General features: G+C 36.6%; 1 protein-coding gene across 2 annotated transcripts in view; it reads left to right on the forward strand.

The window, feature by feature from the left end:
- su(r) (dihydropyrimidine dehydrogenase su(r)) overlaps window positions 1–20,118 on the forward strand; it is a 413,031-nt gene that overhangs the window by 330,701 nt on the left and 62,212 nt on the right. For both annotated transcript variants that reach the window (XM_090408491.1, XM_090408493.1), the window contains 3 exons: window positions 7,908–7,976; window positions 8,069–8,152; window positions 19,161–19,281. In XM_090408491.1, coding sequence (XP_090264617.1) covers window positions 7,908–7,976; window positions 8,069–8,152; window positions 19,161–19,281 — 274 coding nt within the window. The remainder of the gene's footprint in view (window positions 1–7,907; window positions 7,977–8,068; window positions 8,153–19,160; window positions 19,282–20,118) is intronic.

Here is a 20,118-nt window from a genome sequence, read left to right on the forward strand (position 1 = left end):
GGCAATGACAATCAAGGAAAAGAAGGAGAAGCCATAGTATTCAACACTACATACGAGGCTATTCTTCTTGAATGGCAGGCAGTCTCAAGTAGAGTGATGTGGGCAAATATGAGAATGGGGAACTGGACAAGGAGACTTATTTGTGCCTATGCACAAAAAATTCCTCCACTTCTACTAAGGTAGAAGTGGAGGAATTTTTTGAGGCTTTAGAGTAAGCAACTGACACAATGAAAAAGGAAAAGTGGATCCTTGTTGGGGATCTAAATAGCAGAGTAGGAAATGAACACTGACACAATGTTCCAACATAAAAATGTGCACAAATTCACATGGAGAGAAGAGGCAAGGAATAAGAAAAGTCTCATTGACTATGTTATTGTTGATAATGATGTTTTCCCACTGGTGCAGGACACCAGAGTGTACAGAGGATTTGAAATTGGAAGTGATCATCATTTAGTCTTGTGCAGGATAAAATTGAATTTCATATTGAAAAGAAGAACATGTAAGAAAATTTTAAAGAGAATAAAAGTTGAGCAGCTCTCAGATGTGAACTGTAGACTAAAATACACAAATATTATTCAAGAAAAAAATGAAAGAGTTTGAGAGCAGGAACCAAACTTTGGAGATTCATTGGCAAGCCCTGAAGAAAACACTGATTGATTCAGCCAGAGAGGCATGTGGTGAGGTTATGTGCAAGGATAGAAAAATCAGAACTCCATGGTGGACACAGGAAGTTAAAGAGGCAGTGAAGGAAAAGAAGAAAGCATATCAAAAGTTCCTGGCAAATACGTCAACTCATGCTCTTGGAGAATACAGAGACAAATATAAGAAAGCTAAACACTGTGTAAAACTGGCTAAACAAAAGGCATGGGAGGACTTTGGCAAGAACATAGAAAATAAATATCAAGAAGGTGGCAAGATATTCTGGAGGTTGTTCAAGAAGCTCAGAAATAGAGGAAAGAGTGCTGTAAAAGGAATTAGAGATGATAAAGGTGACATGAAAACAGGAGAAAAAGATATCCTTGAAGTATGAAGTTATTACTGAAGTATGGAGTAAAAACTGCTAACTGAAACAAGCAGTGATGACAGCACAGTGGTAAAAAAACACTCAAAAGGCATGCAGTCAGGAATACATATCCATACTCAAAGTAGAAAAAGCCATAGAAAACCTGAAATGTGGAAAGGCATCAGGAGTAGATGAGATTTGACCAGAAATGCTCAAGTATGGAGGTATAAAAGTCTTATAGTGGCTGCACTGCATAGTTCAGAAGGCATGGACAGAGGGACTAATTCCAGATGATTGGAGTAGAGTTCTCATAGTACCCATATATAAAACTGAATGTGAGAATTACAGAGGCATTTCATTACTGAGTGTTCCTGGTAAGATATATGCAAGTATACTTGAGAAACGATTCAGAAGGATTGTGGAACAGAAGCTTGGTAAAGAACAAGCTGGATTCAGGCCAAATAGAGACTGTCAGGATCAGATATTCACTTTACAACAGATAGTTTAGAAATCATGGAAATATAACAAAGATCTGTATGTAATGTAAATAACTATTTGGGAACACTGATCAAGTGTAAAACGGATAAGTATTTTTAATACCGACTAGTTTCACAAAAACTTAATCTGTTGGCATCGTCAGGGTACAAGCACTGAGGTTAAAACATATCACAAAATAGATCTTTAGTTACAAACTAAAATAGCATTGAACGTGAATAATACACGTATCGTGTGTACATGATTTACTCGTTGCTAAGGAATGTTCTATAATTAGCATTAAAGTTCATTTCTTCTGTGTTCAGAGATCTAATTAGGGTTTTCCATATCTCTGGAAGTATTGAGATGCGTACTGTTATAAATCTACTGTTGCTATCCTGTCATTACTGCGACATTGTAAAATTTTATTATTATTTTAACTTTGTATACTTGTAATTTCTATTAATTACTTGTGATGTCTTTTTTCTTTACTTCATACTTTATTCTCCGTTATTCTAATGTAGCTGTGCGTGCTTTCTCTCTCAGAATCTCTCTTGTTTATATTATTACGTGCTATGTTTACAAGAAAGTCAAATAACATTTATTTACATTTCTATGAAATGTACACGAATTCAAACATTAGGGAGATTTCTTTCTCTATCCTTCTATAAAAACTCTTTAGCAAAATTTAGAACCCTTTTTCTTCAACTTTAAAATACTTTCTTTAACACAAAACGTTATCTACTCTAAGTCTACAAATTTTACTTATTAAACTCCAAGCTTACTCGCAAAGGGGTTACCTAAATCTCTCTGTTAAGTTATCTTTACAAATTTGATATCAACTTCTAACATGCCAATTGATTCTCTTAAGGACACTTCTTAACCTTATTAAACATTAAACATATATCATAAAAGTCTTTCTAATACAACTATAAGAGGAATTATATAAAAGTTTTGAACTTACAAAGGCTCTGTATCTCACAATTAATCAAAAGTCTTTCACTAAAAGTTCTATGGCAATTCTTTCATCTCAGATCTTCATCTGGAATTTTGGCTTCGGCTATATCAATTGGGAATGTAGCGGGACTCGTACAGATCCGGAAAAATGTTATTCTCCCACAGCGAAAAGAAAAACTTACAAGTGAAGGTACTTCGAGAAATTTGCTTCACCTTTTCTCCTCTACTTGGGCTTGCCGAAAATGCCTGGACGACTGCTGTGTCTAGTAGCTTGAATTGCCGCCTCTAAGAAACTGAAAATGCCGCCTCGAAGAAAAATGAAACTGTTGTCAACTGTCAATCAGGATCCCTCTGGACTGGAAACTTTTCTCTTCTATGGAGTTTTGGACTTCTCCTTTCAGCAATTTGAAAGCCCTGTCTGTGGCCTAGAAGTCGTTTCTCTCTCGCAACGTCACGAACCGAGAACCTCCTTTCTGGAAACAGAAAACTCCTCTCTCAACTAACGTCTGGATCTGGGATGCTCTCTGACAACATCTGGAACTGAGCAGCTCTGTCTCTCTTCAGCAGTGCCTGGGACCGGGCAGCTTTAGCAATGTCTGGAACCGGGCAACCTCTCCTGTCTCTTTCTGGACGTCTCTGGAACCGGGCCTCCTCTACTTCTGCAGCAATCTCTGGATCCGTGCAGCCCCTTCTGTTTGCTTCAGTCCCTTTTTATTATACCTCCTCTGAGACCTTGCGTGAAGTTTGGCAACCCCCAAAGAATCAGTATGATTCTTTCATCTTAAGTTTCAAGTTCGGCATGCCTTTTGTTCTCCTCCGCTTTCTTTTACTTGTAAGTTGCCGGCCATCGGAAAGTTGTTTGAAACTTTCTGACTGACTTAGCAGATGTTACACTTAGAGCCTGCAAGCTTTTCTCATACAAACAAATTTTAATAACAATCTTTCTAATGCCGCCATGTAGATCTATTATATGCAGCTTCGGCGATATAAACATTGCCTTTGTTTTTAACACTCTAACATATTCTTATTAAAGCAGTATATACAGTTAACTTCCAGAATGTTATTTACAATAACATCTAAAACAAACTATACAGAGACAAACAAAGTTTATTTTTACAATATTCACATGGGACTTAACCTAAGTAAACAATCGAATGTTATGTGCTTTGGAATATTTAAGCTACAATCGAGTTTTTACAGTACCGTATGACTGGTTACGTGGCAACAAATGTTTTGTATGAAAATTCGTTTCTGCGCATAAAAACCATTCACCATTTCACTTTAGATTCTGGAGGAAAACATTTAGCCTGCTCTCGCTGCAAAATTGTCAACAGCAGGCAATATAAAATTTTTTAAAAATTTTTATTCGGTGTATCCGGCCTTATTTATTTTAATATTGTTCATTCTAAGAATTTTTTGTTTTTATGATAAAAATTTTGTTTCTTAAAAATAAACTTATGACCCATGCCCCAGCGCCCCCTTCGTAGCGGCACTCGCATGCACAACATGCTCTGCATGCCCGCTTCCACTGGACCTGCCTATAACAACCCCTTACCAACTTGTAGGTCTCTATCATATCCCCCCTCTTCCTCCTATCCACCAGACTCTGCAAATTATATCTTCTCAATCTTTCCTCATACTCGACACTCCAGAGGTCAGAAACTACCTTAGTCAATCGCCTTTGGAACCTTTCCAACATCTCTTCATCCTTCTGAATACCAGGTGACTAAATATGGGCACAATAGTCCATGTGTGGCCTAATCAAAGCCTTATACAATGGAACAAAAATCTCCCTACTTCTACACGTCAGTGTCCTCCACATCATTCCCAGAAGTCTTTGTGTTGTCTTCACAATTTTGGATATGTGTCCACCTAAATTTGAGATCCTTATCACCCCCAGATCTCTTATTTACTCCACCTCCAACAATATATCCTCACCAAGCATAAATTCTGCATCCCATCTTTGTTTTCCAAATTTTAAAACCTTACATTTTGCAACATTGAACTCACATCTCCATTTCCATGCCCAATCACTCAATTTATTCAAGGCTTCTTGTAAGGCCACAACATCTTCACTACTCTTCATTTTTCGTCCCAACTTTGCATCATCTGCAAACAACTGAATATCTCCATCTAAATCTTCACCTATATTGTTAATATACAAGTTAAACAGTAATGGCCCAAAACAGACCCCTGAGGCTCTCCACTAGTGACTTTCTTTTTCCTGGATATCACTCCCCCATACACAACATGTTGATACCTATTATATAGCCAGTCTCCAATCCTATGCACTAATCTAATATCCAACCCCATCTGCTCTAGTTTGACTATCAGTTTATCATGAGGTACTCTATCAAAAGCCTTTGCAAAATCTAAGTATATTACTGTGTATCCTTCTCCTCTGTCCAAGGAAGCAGTCACTTTATTGTAATAAGTAAGTAGATTACTAAAACATGACCTCCCTTTAGCAAATCCATGCTGTCCATCAAAGATAATACCATTGTTGTTAACCCAATTCTGGATCCTAGTTCTCACAAGCTTCTCCAATAACTTAACCACAACACCTGACACACAGATAGGCCTATAGTTTGATGCTTGAGTTCGATCACCTCCTTTATGAAGTGGCACAGTCTTGCCCTCCTTCCACTCCTTAGGGACTTGACCAAGTGCAAGACTCTTATTAAAAAAATATGTCAAAACAGGTGTCAACTCCCTGGCACATTCCTTCAGAATACGTGGCGATGTATTATCAACTCCCACAGCCTTATTAACATCTAGTTTACCCAACTCCCCAAACACCTCTTGCTCACTTACAGTCAGTCTCTCCTCCCCATCATCTACTGCTCTCAATCTCTCCATGAAGTCACATTCACAAGATTGAAAGACCTTAATGAATTGCTAATTAAGTATCTCCACCACACATTCTGCAACAGCTGTCTTTATACTATTTTCTCCTATCAGTGTCATCCTTCCATAATCTTTCTTTCTTTTGCTGGTAACATTTCAAAAAAACTCCTTAGGATTCTTTTTGGCTTGATTAGCTAACTGCTGTTCATACCTCTCTTTAGCTACCCTCACCAACCAAGTCACCCTCCTTGCCTGGTCTTTGTAGACCTCATGGAATTGATTATTTCCACTTCTCTTATGCTGCCTCCACAATGCCCTTTTTCTCTGTATCACATGCTTAATCTCTTTATTCTTCCATCTCACACCTACCTTATTTAACCTTGTCACCCTTGGAATACACTTAGGCATTGCATCTATTAACTCCTCATTCCATGCTACACCCACAAGCTGTCTACTGAGCTCTTCATAACAACCCCCTTGTAGTTCCACATACACCCTTTTCTCACAGAGGTCCTCACACTGCTGCCAACCACCCAGGTAATCACCTCATGGTCACTCTCACCAATTGGTGGATGATTTGACACCTCATTTATAATTACATCCTTTGATAAGATTACCAAATTCAAGAACCTCAATCCTCGCGTGCCCTCTGTTACATACTGTCTGAGGTAGTTATCCCTCAAAAACTCAAGAAACTCATTTTCTTTACTTCCAGTTGCTATCTCATCATTCTAGTCTATATTGCCATAATTAGAATTGCCCGTAATGATTACCCTTTTCATATTTGCTTGACTAATTTGATTATGCATTTCATTATCGCCACCATGTTTATAACAGTGATATTCTTTGTGCTGGTCAGCATGGGTTTGTTAAAGCTATGTCATGTTTTACAAACTTTCTTATATAATATAACAAGGTGGAAAGTGTATTGGACAAGGGAAATGCATATAAAATGGTAGACTTAGATTTTGCAAAGGCTTTTGATAGATTGCACACCACACCAAGTTGATCACTATACCAAAGCAGATAGGATTGGATGATTGACTAGTGAGTTTAATGGGTAACCAACTATCAGATAGGTATCAGCAAGTTGTGTATGGGAGGAGGAGCGGGTCACTATCTCAAAAGAGGAAAGTCACTAGTGGTGTGCCACAGGAGTTAGTTTTGGGACAATTGTTTTTAATTTGTATATTAATGATATTGGGATAGATTTAATTGGTGATATACAACTGTTCGCAGATGATGCAAAACTGGGGAGAGTAATGAGGAATCAATCAGATGTTGTGGCCTTATGGGAGGTTTTGAATAGATTGTCTGAATAGGCAACAATATGGAACTGTCAATTCAATGTTGCCAAGTGTAAGGTTCTGAAATTTGTTGATCAAGACTTGTTGATCCTTGTTGACCAACACTCCAATGTCTCCTTGGAGTGTTTGTTAAGAGGTCACATTGCACAAGTTATGAAGACATCATATCACATCAGTTTACACTAATGATGCAGAAGACCTGAGTTTCCACCTGCAAACTCAGGTTTTATTTTCATCCTGTATACAGACAAACTGTGTGTGTGTGTGTGTTCTCAAGGCAGATTTGTCTGTACACGAGATGAAAATCCCAAGTTTCTGGAAGGAAAAAACCTGCTACCTCCATGTGAGATAGGCTAACTCACCTTCAGAATGATTTACATGTTAGCACAAGAAAAGTATATTTAACATACTGCCAGATATTTCAGTTTGAAAATAAAAAAACTATCATATCAAATAACAGTTTTTTTTTTTTACAAGGTAGAATACAAACAATTGTTTGATGATAGTTTGTTATTTTCAAACTGAAATATATGGCAATATATTAAATATACTTTTCTTGTGCTAATGTGTAAATAATTCTTAATTTCATGTCACAAGTTTCTCTCAAAAGTATAACTTGCCTTTGACTGAAAAAAAACATAAAGATTCCTCTCATCATGACAAGAATTGAATTTAGTCTTTTTCCAATTGGAGAATGCAGTTTACTGTCATTCTTCTAATTCACTACAGAGGCTCTGATATGTGGACATATTGAGGAAATTCAGTTTGCAAAGCCTTGTGAATAGGAGCTGAAGAGAGGGGATATGATTGAGACATTTCAGTTCGTGAAGGGTTGTTACCATGTTAATTTTCAAAAAATTTTTGTAGAATGGAGGAAAGGGTAGAACAAAGGGACATCTCTGGAAGTTGAATAAGGAGAGTGTGAGCAGGGGAATATGGAGTAGATTCTTTGCATGGAGGGTGGTTGGTCAGTGGAATGCATTGCCTGACAGTGTGGTGAATGCAGATACTTTGAATGAGTTTAAAGCACGGTTTGATGGGCTTTGCATGTGTAGCAGTGTTTGCCTCCTGGAATGAGTCTTTTAACTCCATGAAGATCTTGTGTTAATAATAATAATAATAATTTCATTTTAAGCTTCTTTTTTTTTTGTACCAGCAGTGAGTCTTTTAGCTCCATGAAGATCTTGCGTTAATAATAATAATAATAATAATTTCATTTTAAGCTTCTTTTTTTTTTTGTACCAGCAATTTCTATCTTATAATCCCAAACATATGTGTATGTGTCTATGAGTAGAATTTAATGAACTTTTTATTTTCAGATTCTAATAGCCAGTATTATGTGTACCTATAACGAAAATGATTGGATAGAACTAGCCCAAATGTCTGAGGTAAATGTCTTGATTTTCTTTCATTTCTCTCCCTTACTATATTTTTCTATGTGATCTTGATGCAAAATACTACATTTGTTCATAATTTTTAGAATGCTGGTGCTGATGCTCTAGAGTTAAATCTCTCTTGTCCCCATGGAATGGGAGAACGTGGAATGGGATTGGCCTGTGGACAGGTAACTTTAGTTTTGTACATCTGAGATTCATTTGTATTATTCAATACATCAGTATTTTATTATTATTATTACTAATATCATCATCAGATCTTCATGAAGTCAAACTACTCATCATGGGAGGTCTTGTTGTTCTGCACACAGTTCATATGTTGCCTTGAATGCATTCACCATCTCCACACTTACACATTCTCAGGCAATGCATTCCATTTATCTACCACTCTCATGCAAAAAACTTACTTCCCCCATTCACACTGTTTTTCATAAAAAAAATAATAATAAAATAAAAAAAAAACCTCATCCACATGAATTTGGTAATAACCCCGTATAAACTTATGTTTCAATCATATTCCCTTCCTCCTGTTCACTAGACTCTGCAAATTGCATTTCCTCAATCTGTCTTCATAGTCAGCCTTCGAGAAACAGAAATAATCTTATTCAATCATTTATGGAATCTTTCCAATATCTCCTCATCCTTTTTGAAAATCAGGTGACTAAATCTCTGTACAATAATCCATATGCAACCTGATTAAAGCCTTATACAATTGAACTATGCTATCATTACTTTTGCACATTGGTGTCTCCACATCATTGCTAAAATCCTCAAAGCCAAGATTTTAGCAATGTGTCCCTGAAATTTTATGTTTTAGCCCTCCACATCCCTCATCTCCTCCACCTAAACTATTTCCACCACCAACTGTATATTCTGTATCCCATCTTTTCTTCCCTATTTGAAAACCATACAGTTTATAACATTAAGCTGGCAACCGACTGAGTATGCCTATTCACCCAGTCTTTTGAAAAGCTATAATATCTGTTCTAGTCAGTTCTTCCCAACTTTGCATCATTTGCAAATAACTGTATATCACTCATTCAGACTTTTCCCACTATCACTAGTATACAAGTTAAATAACAACAATCCCAAAACAGACCCTTGGTGCATGCCCCTAGTGACTTGCCTCTTCTGGAATATCACTTCCTTATACACAACTTGCTAATACCTATCAGACAGCCAATCTCCAATTCAGCAAATTAATCTTCTATCCCACTCCATCCATTCCAATTTAATTACCAGCTCGTCATATGGGAGTCTATCAAAATCCTTTGCAAAATCTAACTATGCCTTTGTGTGTGCATCTCCTTTGTCTAATGAATTTGTCACATTGTTAAAGTAAGCAGATTGCTAAATGCTGTCTTCCTTTAGTAAACCCATGCTGTCCATCAAAAATAATGCCACTGTTGTCACCCTTAACCATGTTCTGGAGCTTGATCCTCAATAACCTCTCCGATACTTTAACTTCAACATCTGACAGACAAAGCTTGGCCTATAATTTGAACCTTGAGAGTTATTGCTTCCCTTATGAAGTGGAACAAGCTTGCCCTCTTTACACTCCTTTGGAACTTGACCCATTCTAAGACTTATATGAAAGAGTTATGTTTCCTCATTTCTTCATTATGTTTCCCTCAGCTGTTTTTAACTTCCTGGAACGTTCCCTCAAAACACACAGTAATATATCATCAAGCCCTATAGTCTTATTAACATCAAGTTTACAATTCTTCATATATATCTTTTGCTCACTCATTATCAGTGCATCCTCCTCTCTTCCCACTGCACCTCAAGTTCTGCATGATGTCGCATGAGAATAAAATAGTTTATGAATTGCTCATTTAATATCTAAACTACATCCTCTATAGCAGTTATCATTCTACAATTTTCACCAACCAGTATCATCCTTCAATAATCATTCTTTCTTTCTTCTACTGACTACATATTGAAAGCTTTATTTCTTTTATGCCTTATTAGCTAGTCACTTTCCTCACTCTTTTTTCCTCATACAACTGATTATTACTACTCATCGTTTGCAATCACCATAATGCCTTCTTCTTCTTCCTAATTGTTTGGCTCATCCTTCATTCACCCATTACACACCTACCTTAGTTAACCTGATCTTTTGAATACATTCAGAGGTTGCCTCTCCCAGTTAGTTCTTAATTGAGAGCCAAGCAGCCTCAATCTAATTTCCATCTAATTCACGATATACCTGCATGCCATCTCCTAAGTTTGTCATAATCACCACTCTTATAGTTTCATATTATTATTATTATTGCACGAGTATGGAGTCCCAAGACCAAGCGTGGAAGACCCTAACCATGAAGACAATACCTATGTACCTCTCCTTGAAATCATTAACAGACAAAGCACTTACAGCTGACTAAGGCAACCTATTCCATTCATTCACCACTCTCTAAGTGAAACATTTAGTCCTCACAACCTTGCTAACTACACTCTAACCCAACATCCAAGGATGACCTTTTCTACTCCCCCAAGCAAGGTGTTGAAACATTTCCAGTGCATCAATCCTATAAAATCCTTTAACAAATTTAAATAATGTTTCTATCTTATCTCCCCTTGTTTTTTTGTTTTTTTTGCCTGTCAGTCAACTTTTGCAATCCACAAACTCTCAATCTATCCTCGTAGGGAACATTCCACAGGCACTCACCATCTTGGTCACTCACTTCTGGATTCTCTCCATCACTTCCTCTTCATCAAGAAACCCAGGTGACCAGACCTGAGCACAGTAATCCAGATGTGGACGTATCAAGGCGTTATAAAGAGGAATGATAACTCCCTTATCTCTGTTTGTTAGTGTGTTCTTCAATAATCAAGTAATCCTGTGAACTACCCTAGCTACTTTAGCAATGTGCTCTCTAAACCTCAGCTTTCTCTCTTTCTACTAACTCCAGATCCCTTGCTTCATCTATTTCCTGGAGTACATTTCCATCAATTTCCTATTCAAATCATCTTGTACTCTCTACCACCTTGATTAACTGTTACCCTACACAACGTTGCATCATCAGCAAACAACTAAATATCTCCCTTTGGATTATTTCCTATATCATTTATGTACAAATTAAACAGCAGTGGTCCAAACACAGAACCCTGCAGCATACCACTAGTAACTGCCTTCTCCTGGATTCTGCTCCTCCATATATTGATATTACTTTTTGGTATCTGTCCATGAGCTATCCTTTTATCCATATGACCAGTTTCATATTCATCCCCATTTCTTGCAGTTTGTATAATAGAATTCCATGTGGTATCCTGTCAAACACCTTTGCAAAATCCAGCAGTATCATCATATAAAACATTTTCTTACAGAAGTCTTTATATTGTAGGCCACTACTCAGATGATCACTTCATAGCCACTCTCACCAACTGGAGGAAGATTTCACACTCTGTGCCTCCCTTACATACTGCCTCTCAGAAACTCCTCTTTGCCCCAGATGCATCTGTTAAATCTATAGTGCCATAATTAAAATCATTCATATTGATCAACCTTTTCATTATTAGCCAGACTAATTTGCCATACTTTTCTTTCTCACTGTCCTCCACATTACCAACTGACTTTCTACCTCTATCTCAGTCCATACCTCTTCAGAACCACTGCCACTATTTTCCCCTTATGTCTCCACTTTAGATCAGTATAACTCCCTCTGCTAATATCAACAACACTCCTCCTACCTTTCTGTCATATGTGTCTTCATGAAAAACATCATATCCTTCTATCAGGATGTCATCCTCAATCATAACAATTTCATTCACCTTATTTCAGAGGCTTCTGGTATTCATTTCTGATTCTGTAACAAGTCCCATCAAAAAATCACTTCTTGGATGTGACTCTCCATATCCCCTCCCCCCAGCCATTCATTTCAGTCATCACCAATCCTATTCTTCTCCTCAGAGCAAAATGCTTCTCCTGCATCCACACTTTACAACATGTCTCTTTCTCCTTAATGCTTCACTAGCATACCAATCATGATCTCTGCTCGCTATCTCAACTTATCATATTATACTTGGATGACACATTGACTGCCTTTCCTACCAACTACTTTACAGAATGTGAAAATGGATATCTTTTACTCTCCACAACAACCATCTGATATCTTTTCTCACATTCTACTTGTTATCAACCAAATGATTTGTTGCTCCTACTATCACTCTTTTGCTCACTTGCTCTTCATAACCAATGCCTCAGTCACTCTGCTCACTCTGTTCACAGGAAAATGAACTTTATGCACCTTCTCATTCACTACACCTATAATAATCAAATCTAAATACAGAGCTTCTCTCAAATCATTCATTACCTCTTTCAAATGGCCACCTTTCATTTTAATGGTTCTGACTCTTCCATGCACATCTATAATTCTCTTTGTTTCACTCTGCATTTGCTTCATCTCTTGCCTCATTGTCACCTACTATGCTTTCATGCTTTGAATCACTTTCTCACTGCTATTCATGTTCACCTTGTCACTCTTTCTCTCTCTGCTTTTCACGCCCAATATCATACCATCACTCGTGTATACTACCTTACCTTTACCATCAGCCACTTCTGTCATCATATTTTCATTCTTATTTCATCCACAATCACTCACTCCTTCAACTACATTCTCAACTTCATTCCTTTCATTATTAACATTCGCAATTTCATTTTCCTGCTTCTGTCATATCTGACATTTCTCATACGTACTCATACCATAAGCTATTCACTCTTGGTAAGAGTACATAGAGCACACACCCTGCACTACACGAAATCCCTCATGTTAAGTTCTTGTTCACAAGAGCACCATGTAAAATACTGTTTATGCATAACAGATCTCACATAACACATATACACTCTCTCACACAGTCATAAATGAAGAAAATACTATTATTATTATTATCCTAAGACCCCATGGAATTAAAAACTCATCTAGGAGGTCCCTTTGTCACACACACAACTCATCATACCTTGCCTTAAACACATTCTCTGCAGACACCATACTCTCAGGTAAAATATTTCAATCATTCACAACTATGCATGACAAAAAACCTGCTTCTGACTCCCTTATTCACACCCTCCTTATACCACTTCCAGGGATGATCTTTTGTTCTACCCCAATCTCCCACCATTTTATAAAAAACCACTTTGACACTGATCCTATAACAACTCTTATCAACTTGTACATCTCTATCATATCATCCCTCTTTCTCCTATCCACTAGACTCTGTAAATTGCATTTTCTCAACCTTCCTCATATTCAACATTCCAGAGATCAGAAACTACCTTAGTCAATTGCCTCAGGACTCTTTCCAACATCTCTTTGTCCTTCTGAAAACCAGGTGACCAAATCTGTGCACAGTAGTCTGTATGTGGCCTAATCAAGGCCTTATACAATGGAACAAGAATCTCCTTACTTCCATGTCAGTGTCCTCCACATCATTACCAGAATTCGTTGTGTTATCTTCACAATTTTGGCAATGTGTCCTCTAAATTTTACAATCTTATCAACCATCACTCCAAGATCTCTTATTTCCTTCATTTCTAACAATATATCTCCACCAAGCATAAATTATACATCTCGTCTTTATTTCCCAAATTCTAAAACTTTACATTTTGAAATACTGAGCTGGTATCCCCACTCCTGTTCCCATTCACTCAATCTATTCAAGTCTTCTTATAAGGCCAGAACATCTGCTCAATTCCTCATAGTTCATCCCAATTTTGCATCATTTGCAAACAACTGAATATCCCTATCCAAATTTTCCCCAATATCATTAACATACAGGTTAAAGCAATTGCCCTAAAACAGACTCCTGAAGAACACCACTAGTGACTTTCCTCTTCTGAGATATTGCCCCCTCCCCATATACAACTTGCTGATTCTATCAGATAGCCAATCTCCAACTCAATACACTAGTCCAACCCCATCTACTCTAGTTTCACTGTCAACTTATCATGCAGTAATCTATCAAAAGCCTTTGCTAAATCTAAGTGTACTACTGTATATTCATCTCCTTTGTCCAATGAAGCCATTACCTTATTGTAATAAGTAAGAAAATTACTGAAACATGGTCTCCCTTTAGCAATCCATGCTGTCTATCAAAGATAATACCACTGTTGTCAATCCAATTCTGGATCCTGGTTCTCACCAGCCTCTCCAACACTTTAACCACAATTGACACACAGATAGGCCTATAATTTGATGCTTGAGTTCTTTCACATCCCTTATGAAGTGACACGATCTTGCCTTCCTTCCACTCCTTTGGAACTTTACCCAACACATATTATATTAATATTATATTTGTATTTTCATATTATATTTGTATAATCATATTATACAAATATGTCAAGGCAGATGTCAACTCCCTGGCACATTCCTTCAAAATATATGGTGATATATTATCAAGTCTCACTGCCTTATTAACATCAAGTTAGCTCAATTCTCCCATATGCTTCTTGCTCACTTACAGTCAGTCTCTCTCCTCTTCATCAACTGGTCTCAAACTATCACATTCACAAGAATGAAAGACTGTTATGAACTGCTCATTAAATATCTCAACTATATCCTCTTCTGCAGTTGGTCTTATACCAATTTCTCCAATTAATGTCATCATTCCATAATCATTCTTTTTTTTTTTTTTTTTTGCAGGCCACATATTGCAAGAACCCTCTAGGACTTTTTTTTGGCTTCATTAGCTAGCTGCTGCTTATACTTCACTTTTGCTACCCTTATCAACCTAGTCACCCTCCTTGCCTGTTCTTTGTAATCCTCATGGAATTGATTACACTGGCCAACAAAAAAAAAATTTTTTTTCTGCTGATTATGATCTGACACTTGTTTTTTACTAATTTGGGTGCGCTGATTTCAAATATCAAACCCATTTTTCTCTATCACTTCAGGTTTTTCCTCTATGGCATATTCTTTTTGCTAATTTGTAAGTTTTTGATAGTTTTAAGGAGGCAATACTATTTAGAGGATCAAAAAAATCGATTTTTTAATATTATTTTCTGAAAGTATGTACTTTTAAAAATCTGTTCCTAACTTTTTATCAAGAAATTCGAAAAATTCCTGAAGATATAGCCTATTGTTCAAAGCGGTGCGCAGATCAGAATCGCAGCGCTCACTGCTCTCGCTTGTTAGTAAACGAATAAATGCGTAAGAACCTGCAACAGCATGTACTGGTGCTTTGAATGCGAGAGAGGCCGATAACTGACCTAATACATTTACGTGATGAAAAGTAGGCGATGACAACTGCCAAAAACAAATGAATGCTATATGCGTCATAGCGAACAAAGAACGATCGAAATCAGTCAATCGTTAATCGATCGTGAAAGTATGATGAGTGCTTATAACGTTTCAATAAAGTCCCTGTTTTTTTGTTTTGTTAATTGCATGTTAGTCAGCAGTGAAGAAAATACATCATGTCTACTACTCGAAATTGTGTCAATAGTGTAGATTCCTTCTGCTACATTTGTGGCAGATTTACTGTTCTCAGTCAAAGGACAAATATCACTGATTTCGTTAAGAAAGTGTACTTTGCATACTTTGACGTAAAAATTGCAGATCAGGACAAGTCATGGGCTCCAAATAAAGTGTGTAAGTCATGTGTAGAAAATTTACGACAGTGGAGCAAGGGAAAACGCCAAAAATTAGCTTTTGGCGTGAACCGAAAAATCACGTAGATTGCTATTTTTGTTTAGTTCAGACTTCTGGAAAAGAAAATTGTGTATCCAAATCTCGACTCAGCAATTCGACGTTGCTCATTCCAATGAAATAGCCGTGCCAATTTATAAAGGACTTCCTTTACTTGAGAACAAGCATGATCGGGATATGTCAGATGTTCTTGAGGAGCAAGACCCGGATGTTGATTTAGACAATGAAAATTTAATTTCTAGTTCTGGACCGCAACGTTTTACTCAAGTGGAATTGAATGACTTAGTAAGAGATTTGGGCCTATCAAAGGAATCATCGGAATTGTTAGCTTCAAGATTAAATGAAAAAAACTTACTGGAGCAAGATACGAAGATAACTTTTCATCGTAGCAGGGAAAGTTATCTTGTACAATATTTTAAACACGAGTGTGGGTTTGTTTACTGTAACAATGTGTCAGGTTTACTAACTGAAATGAGTGTTGTACAATATCATCCAAACGAGTGGCGTTTATTTATCGACAGTTCAAGCAGAAGTCTCAAGTGTGTCTTACTACACAATGGGAATGTATATTGCTCAATTCCTATTGGCTATTCAGTCCACTTAAAGGAAACATATGAGGACATTAAAAAGGTTCTGAAGTTATTAAAATATACAGACCATAACTGGATCATCTGTGTGGATCTTAAAATGGTGAACTTTTTACTTGGCTTTCAAAGATGATATACAAAGTTTCCGTGTTTTCTATGCTTCTGAGATAGTCGAGCTAGAAACCAACACTGGAGTCAGAAACATTGGCCTCTTAGAATATCCTTAAATGTTGGAGAACAGAATGTTATAAATCAACCTTTAATCGACAGGGAAAAAAATCGTTTTTCCACCTCTACACATTAAACTAGGTCTTATGAAGCAGTATGTTAAAGCTTTAGATTTACAAGGTGACTGTTTCCAATACATATGTGAAAAATTTCCATGACTTGGTTATGAAAAATTAAAGCCGGTGTATTTGATGGACCGCAAATTAGAACTTTAATGAGAGACCCAAATTTCATCAATTCTATGAACGAAACTGAGAAAGAGGCCTGGACTTCATTTACGATGGTTGCGAATAATTTTCTTGGAAACAAAAAAGTGTGCAATTACAAAGATCTAGTGGAAACAATGCTTGAAAATTTCCAGCGCCTAGGTTGCAACATGAGCATAAAGCTTCATTTCTTATACAGTCATCTTGATAGATTTCCCGAGAATTTAGGTGCTGTAAGCGATGAACAAGGCGAAAGATTTCATCAAGACTTAAAAACTATGGAAGTTCGGTACCAAGGAAGATGGGATTCTCACATGATGGCCGACTACTGTTGGAGTATTCAAAGGGATTGCCAAAACAGAACACACAGCAGAAATTGCTACAAACAAAAATTTATTCCCTGAAACTCATGTGTAAGTAAAATTGTTATTTTTTTATAAATATTCTTGTAATTTTTAATGAATATTGTTAAGTAGTTATGTATCTAATTATCAGCCTCTCTCGCATTCAAAGTGCCTGTACGTGCCGTTGCAGGTTCTTACGCATTTATTCATTTACTAACAAGCGAGAGTGGTGAGCGCTCTGATTCTGATCTGCGCACCGCTTTGAATAATAGGCTATATCTTTGGGAATTTTTCAAATTTCTTGATAAAAAGTTAGGAACAGATTTTTAAAAGTACATACTTTCAGAAAATAATATTAAAAAATTGATTTTTTTGATCCTCTAAATAGTACTGCTTCCTTAAAACTATCAAAAACTTACAAATTAGCAAAAAGAAAATGCCATAGAGGAAAAACTTGACGTGATAGAGAAAAATGGGTTTGATATTTGAAATCAGCGCACCCAAATTAGTAAAAAACAAGTCTCATTTAAAGTCAACAAAAATTGTGTTGGACTGTGTTATTATCACTTCTCTTATGTCCTACATAATGCCTTTTTTCTCTTTATCGCAGATCTTTATTCCTTAATCTCTTCATTCATCCATTTCACACCTACCTTATTTAACCTTCTGACCCTTGGAATACATTTAGACATTGCTTCTACTAAATAGTTCTTGAATATCAACCAAGCAACACTGATTTCCTTTCCAGCCAACTACTCATTCTATGCTACACCTGCAAACTGTCTCCTGAGCTTCTCATAATTACCAGCTTTGTAGTTTGACATATACCCTTTCCTCACAGGAGTCTTCACACTGCTGGTAACCATCCAGGAAATCACTTTGTGGTCACTCTCACCAACTGGAGGATGAATAACATCCTCTGATGAGATGATCAAATCCAAGACCCTCAATCCTCATGTAACCTCAGGAGTATGTAACAGAGGAATATATCCCTCAAAAACTTAAGAAACTCATTTTCTTTACTTTCAGTTGCTATCTCATCATCCCAATCTTCATTGCCATAATTAAAATCACCCATAATGATTACCCTTTTCCCATTTGTTTGGCTAATTTGCTTATACATTTCATGGTCACTACCCTCTGTTACCATTCTATAGCAACATCCAACAAAGTATTTCATTCCGTCCACCTCTAAATTTCATATCATACTGCCTCAAAACCACTATCACTATTTTGCCCTTGCATATCTGCCTTGCATGGACATGACTTTTTTTTATATCACGAATAGCACTCCACCTCCCTTTTTACCCTTTCTGTTTTCACGAAATACATCATGCCCTTCAATCTCTATTCCTGTCAGGTTGTGTCTCACTTATTCCAACAATTTTTGGGTGAACAAACTCCAATGCAACCATTTCATTTGCCTTGCTTCTTATACTTCTAGCATTTGTATACAAACATAACAGCTCATTCCTGGATCTATAACAAGATTCACTGATACCACTTATTAAATGTGATTTCTCCATACTTAACTCGAGCCATTTCTTTTCTCCTTATTCATCTTAGAACTTCTTCAAATCCAACTCTTTTCCCTTAATCCCAAATCATCCTCTTCCTTTTTTGTCTATACATTTGCTTATACCATACTATAACAACTACACATAGATTCATATCCTCTTGGAGCATCAACCTTTGTCATGCTATGTTTTTCTGTCCATCCTGAGTCTCCCCATTTCTCTGTTTGTCTTGTACTTGTTCTCTCATTTCCAATACTCATGCTACTTACTTCTCTCTCACATCACTCCTTACTTGATCAGATTTATTCTCTTCACTCATTTCTCTACCAAACAACAGTCTCTCCAAATGACTCACACCAAAACCATTCTACCACCATTCAATCCAAAACCATACTACAACAATCAATGACATTGTGAAATACTAAAACAAAATCACTCATCTGTATGCCAACATATACCTTGCAATAATAATGGTAATAATAATAAAAAAAACTGCTAAAAACAGTTTACTTATTTATATCTTTAAATGTATATTTTAAAGCTAAGGGTTTACAATATCCATGATGTCTATAAAATTTTTTATTAGTCTAATGTTTTCATGAAAAAAATTTTCTTTACATTTTAATTTCTGGTACATATCAATATATTTTCAGAATCCTGAAATTGTAAGAAATATTTGTCAGTGGGTCCGTTCTGCTGTTAAAATCCCCTTTTTTGCCAAGCTTACTCCAAATGTTACTGATATTATTTCAATAGCTGCTGCTGCATATGAAGGTATGTTAATATATTTATTTGTTGATATTGAATCCTTGGTAGTTCAAGTTGCAGACTTTGGATTTCACTGCAGAAATACTATATTGGCATGTATAAGCCAAAATGCATTTATTAACTGTCCCAAATATTAGAAATTAAAATTATAACAAAACATAATATCATTTAAAAGGTGTATCAGAATTTCAGAAAATTTAGCTTATTAGCTTAGTCCGTGTGGTTAGCCTAGTGGCTGTGCACTTCACAACCATATGCCTGTGGAAGGAGTGTCCTAGGTTCGATTCCCGCCAGTGACGTGAGAAGCTGAAGGATCTTCCTCAGCCATAGCCAAGTTAACCGGTCTTGGGCGTGGACAGTAAGGTTTTTTTCCCCAGTTTATCCTAGGGTTTTTCATCCTGCAAAGCAGGCAAACCGGCCTTGAGAACTCAACACTACAGGAAATAGGACACACCAGGGTGTAGAGCTGATCTGTGAACGGTTTGAGGTCTGATGACTAATAAACCCTTGACACCACAAGGTAAAAGAGGGTAAAAGGATGATGAGGTGAGGTGAGGTGATGACATCCACTTGATCTGAAAGCTCAGCCTTGAATACAACTGAGATAACCTGCAATATAAACCACACAATGAAGAACAGACCTGTTATAAAGATGACAGGGGAAAGATGAATCATAAAATGCAGTGTTGTAACTCATGTAAGTTGGAATGATATTATGTGAAAGAGACATGAAGTTAATCTAAAACTGTGATTTTAGATATGTGAATTATTAAATGAAGTACAATAAAAATCACATCTGAAAGAATTGATGTTTTTACATATAAAAAACGGTCTTATAAACTT

Source organism: Typopeltis vanoorti, chromosome 18, assembly GCF_054136105.1.
Source record: "Typopeltis vanoorti isolate ZY-2024b chromosome 18, IOZ_Tvanoo_1.0, whole genome shotgun sequence".
Taxonomy (NCBI): Eukaryota; Metazoa; Arthropoda; class Arachnida; order Uropygi; family Thelyphonidae; genus Typopeltis; species Typopeltis vanoorti.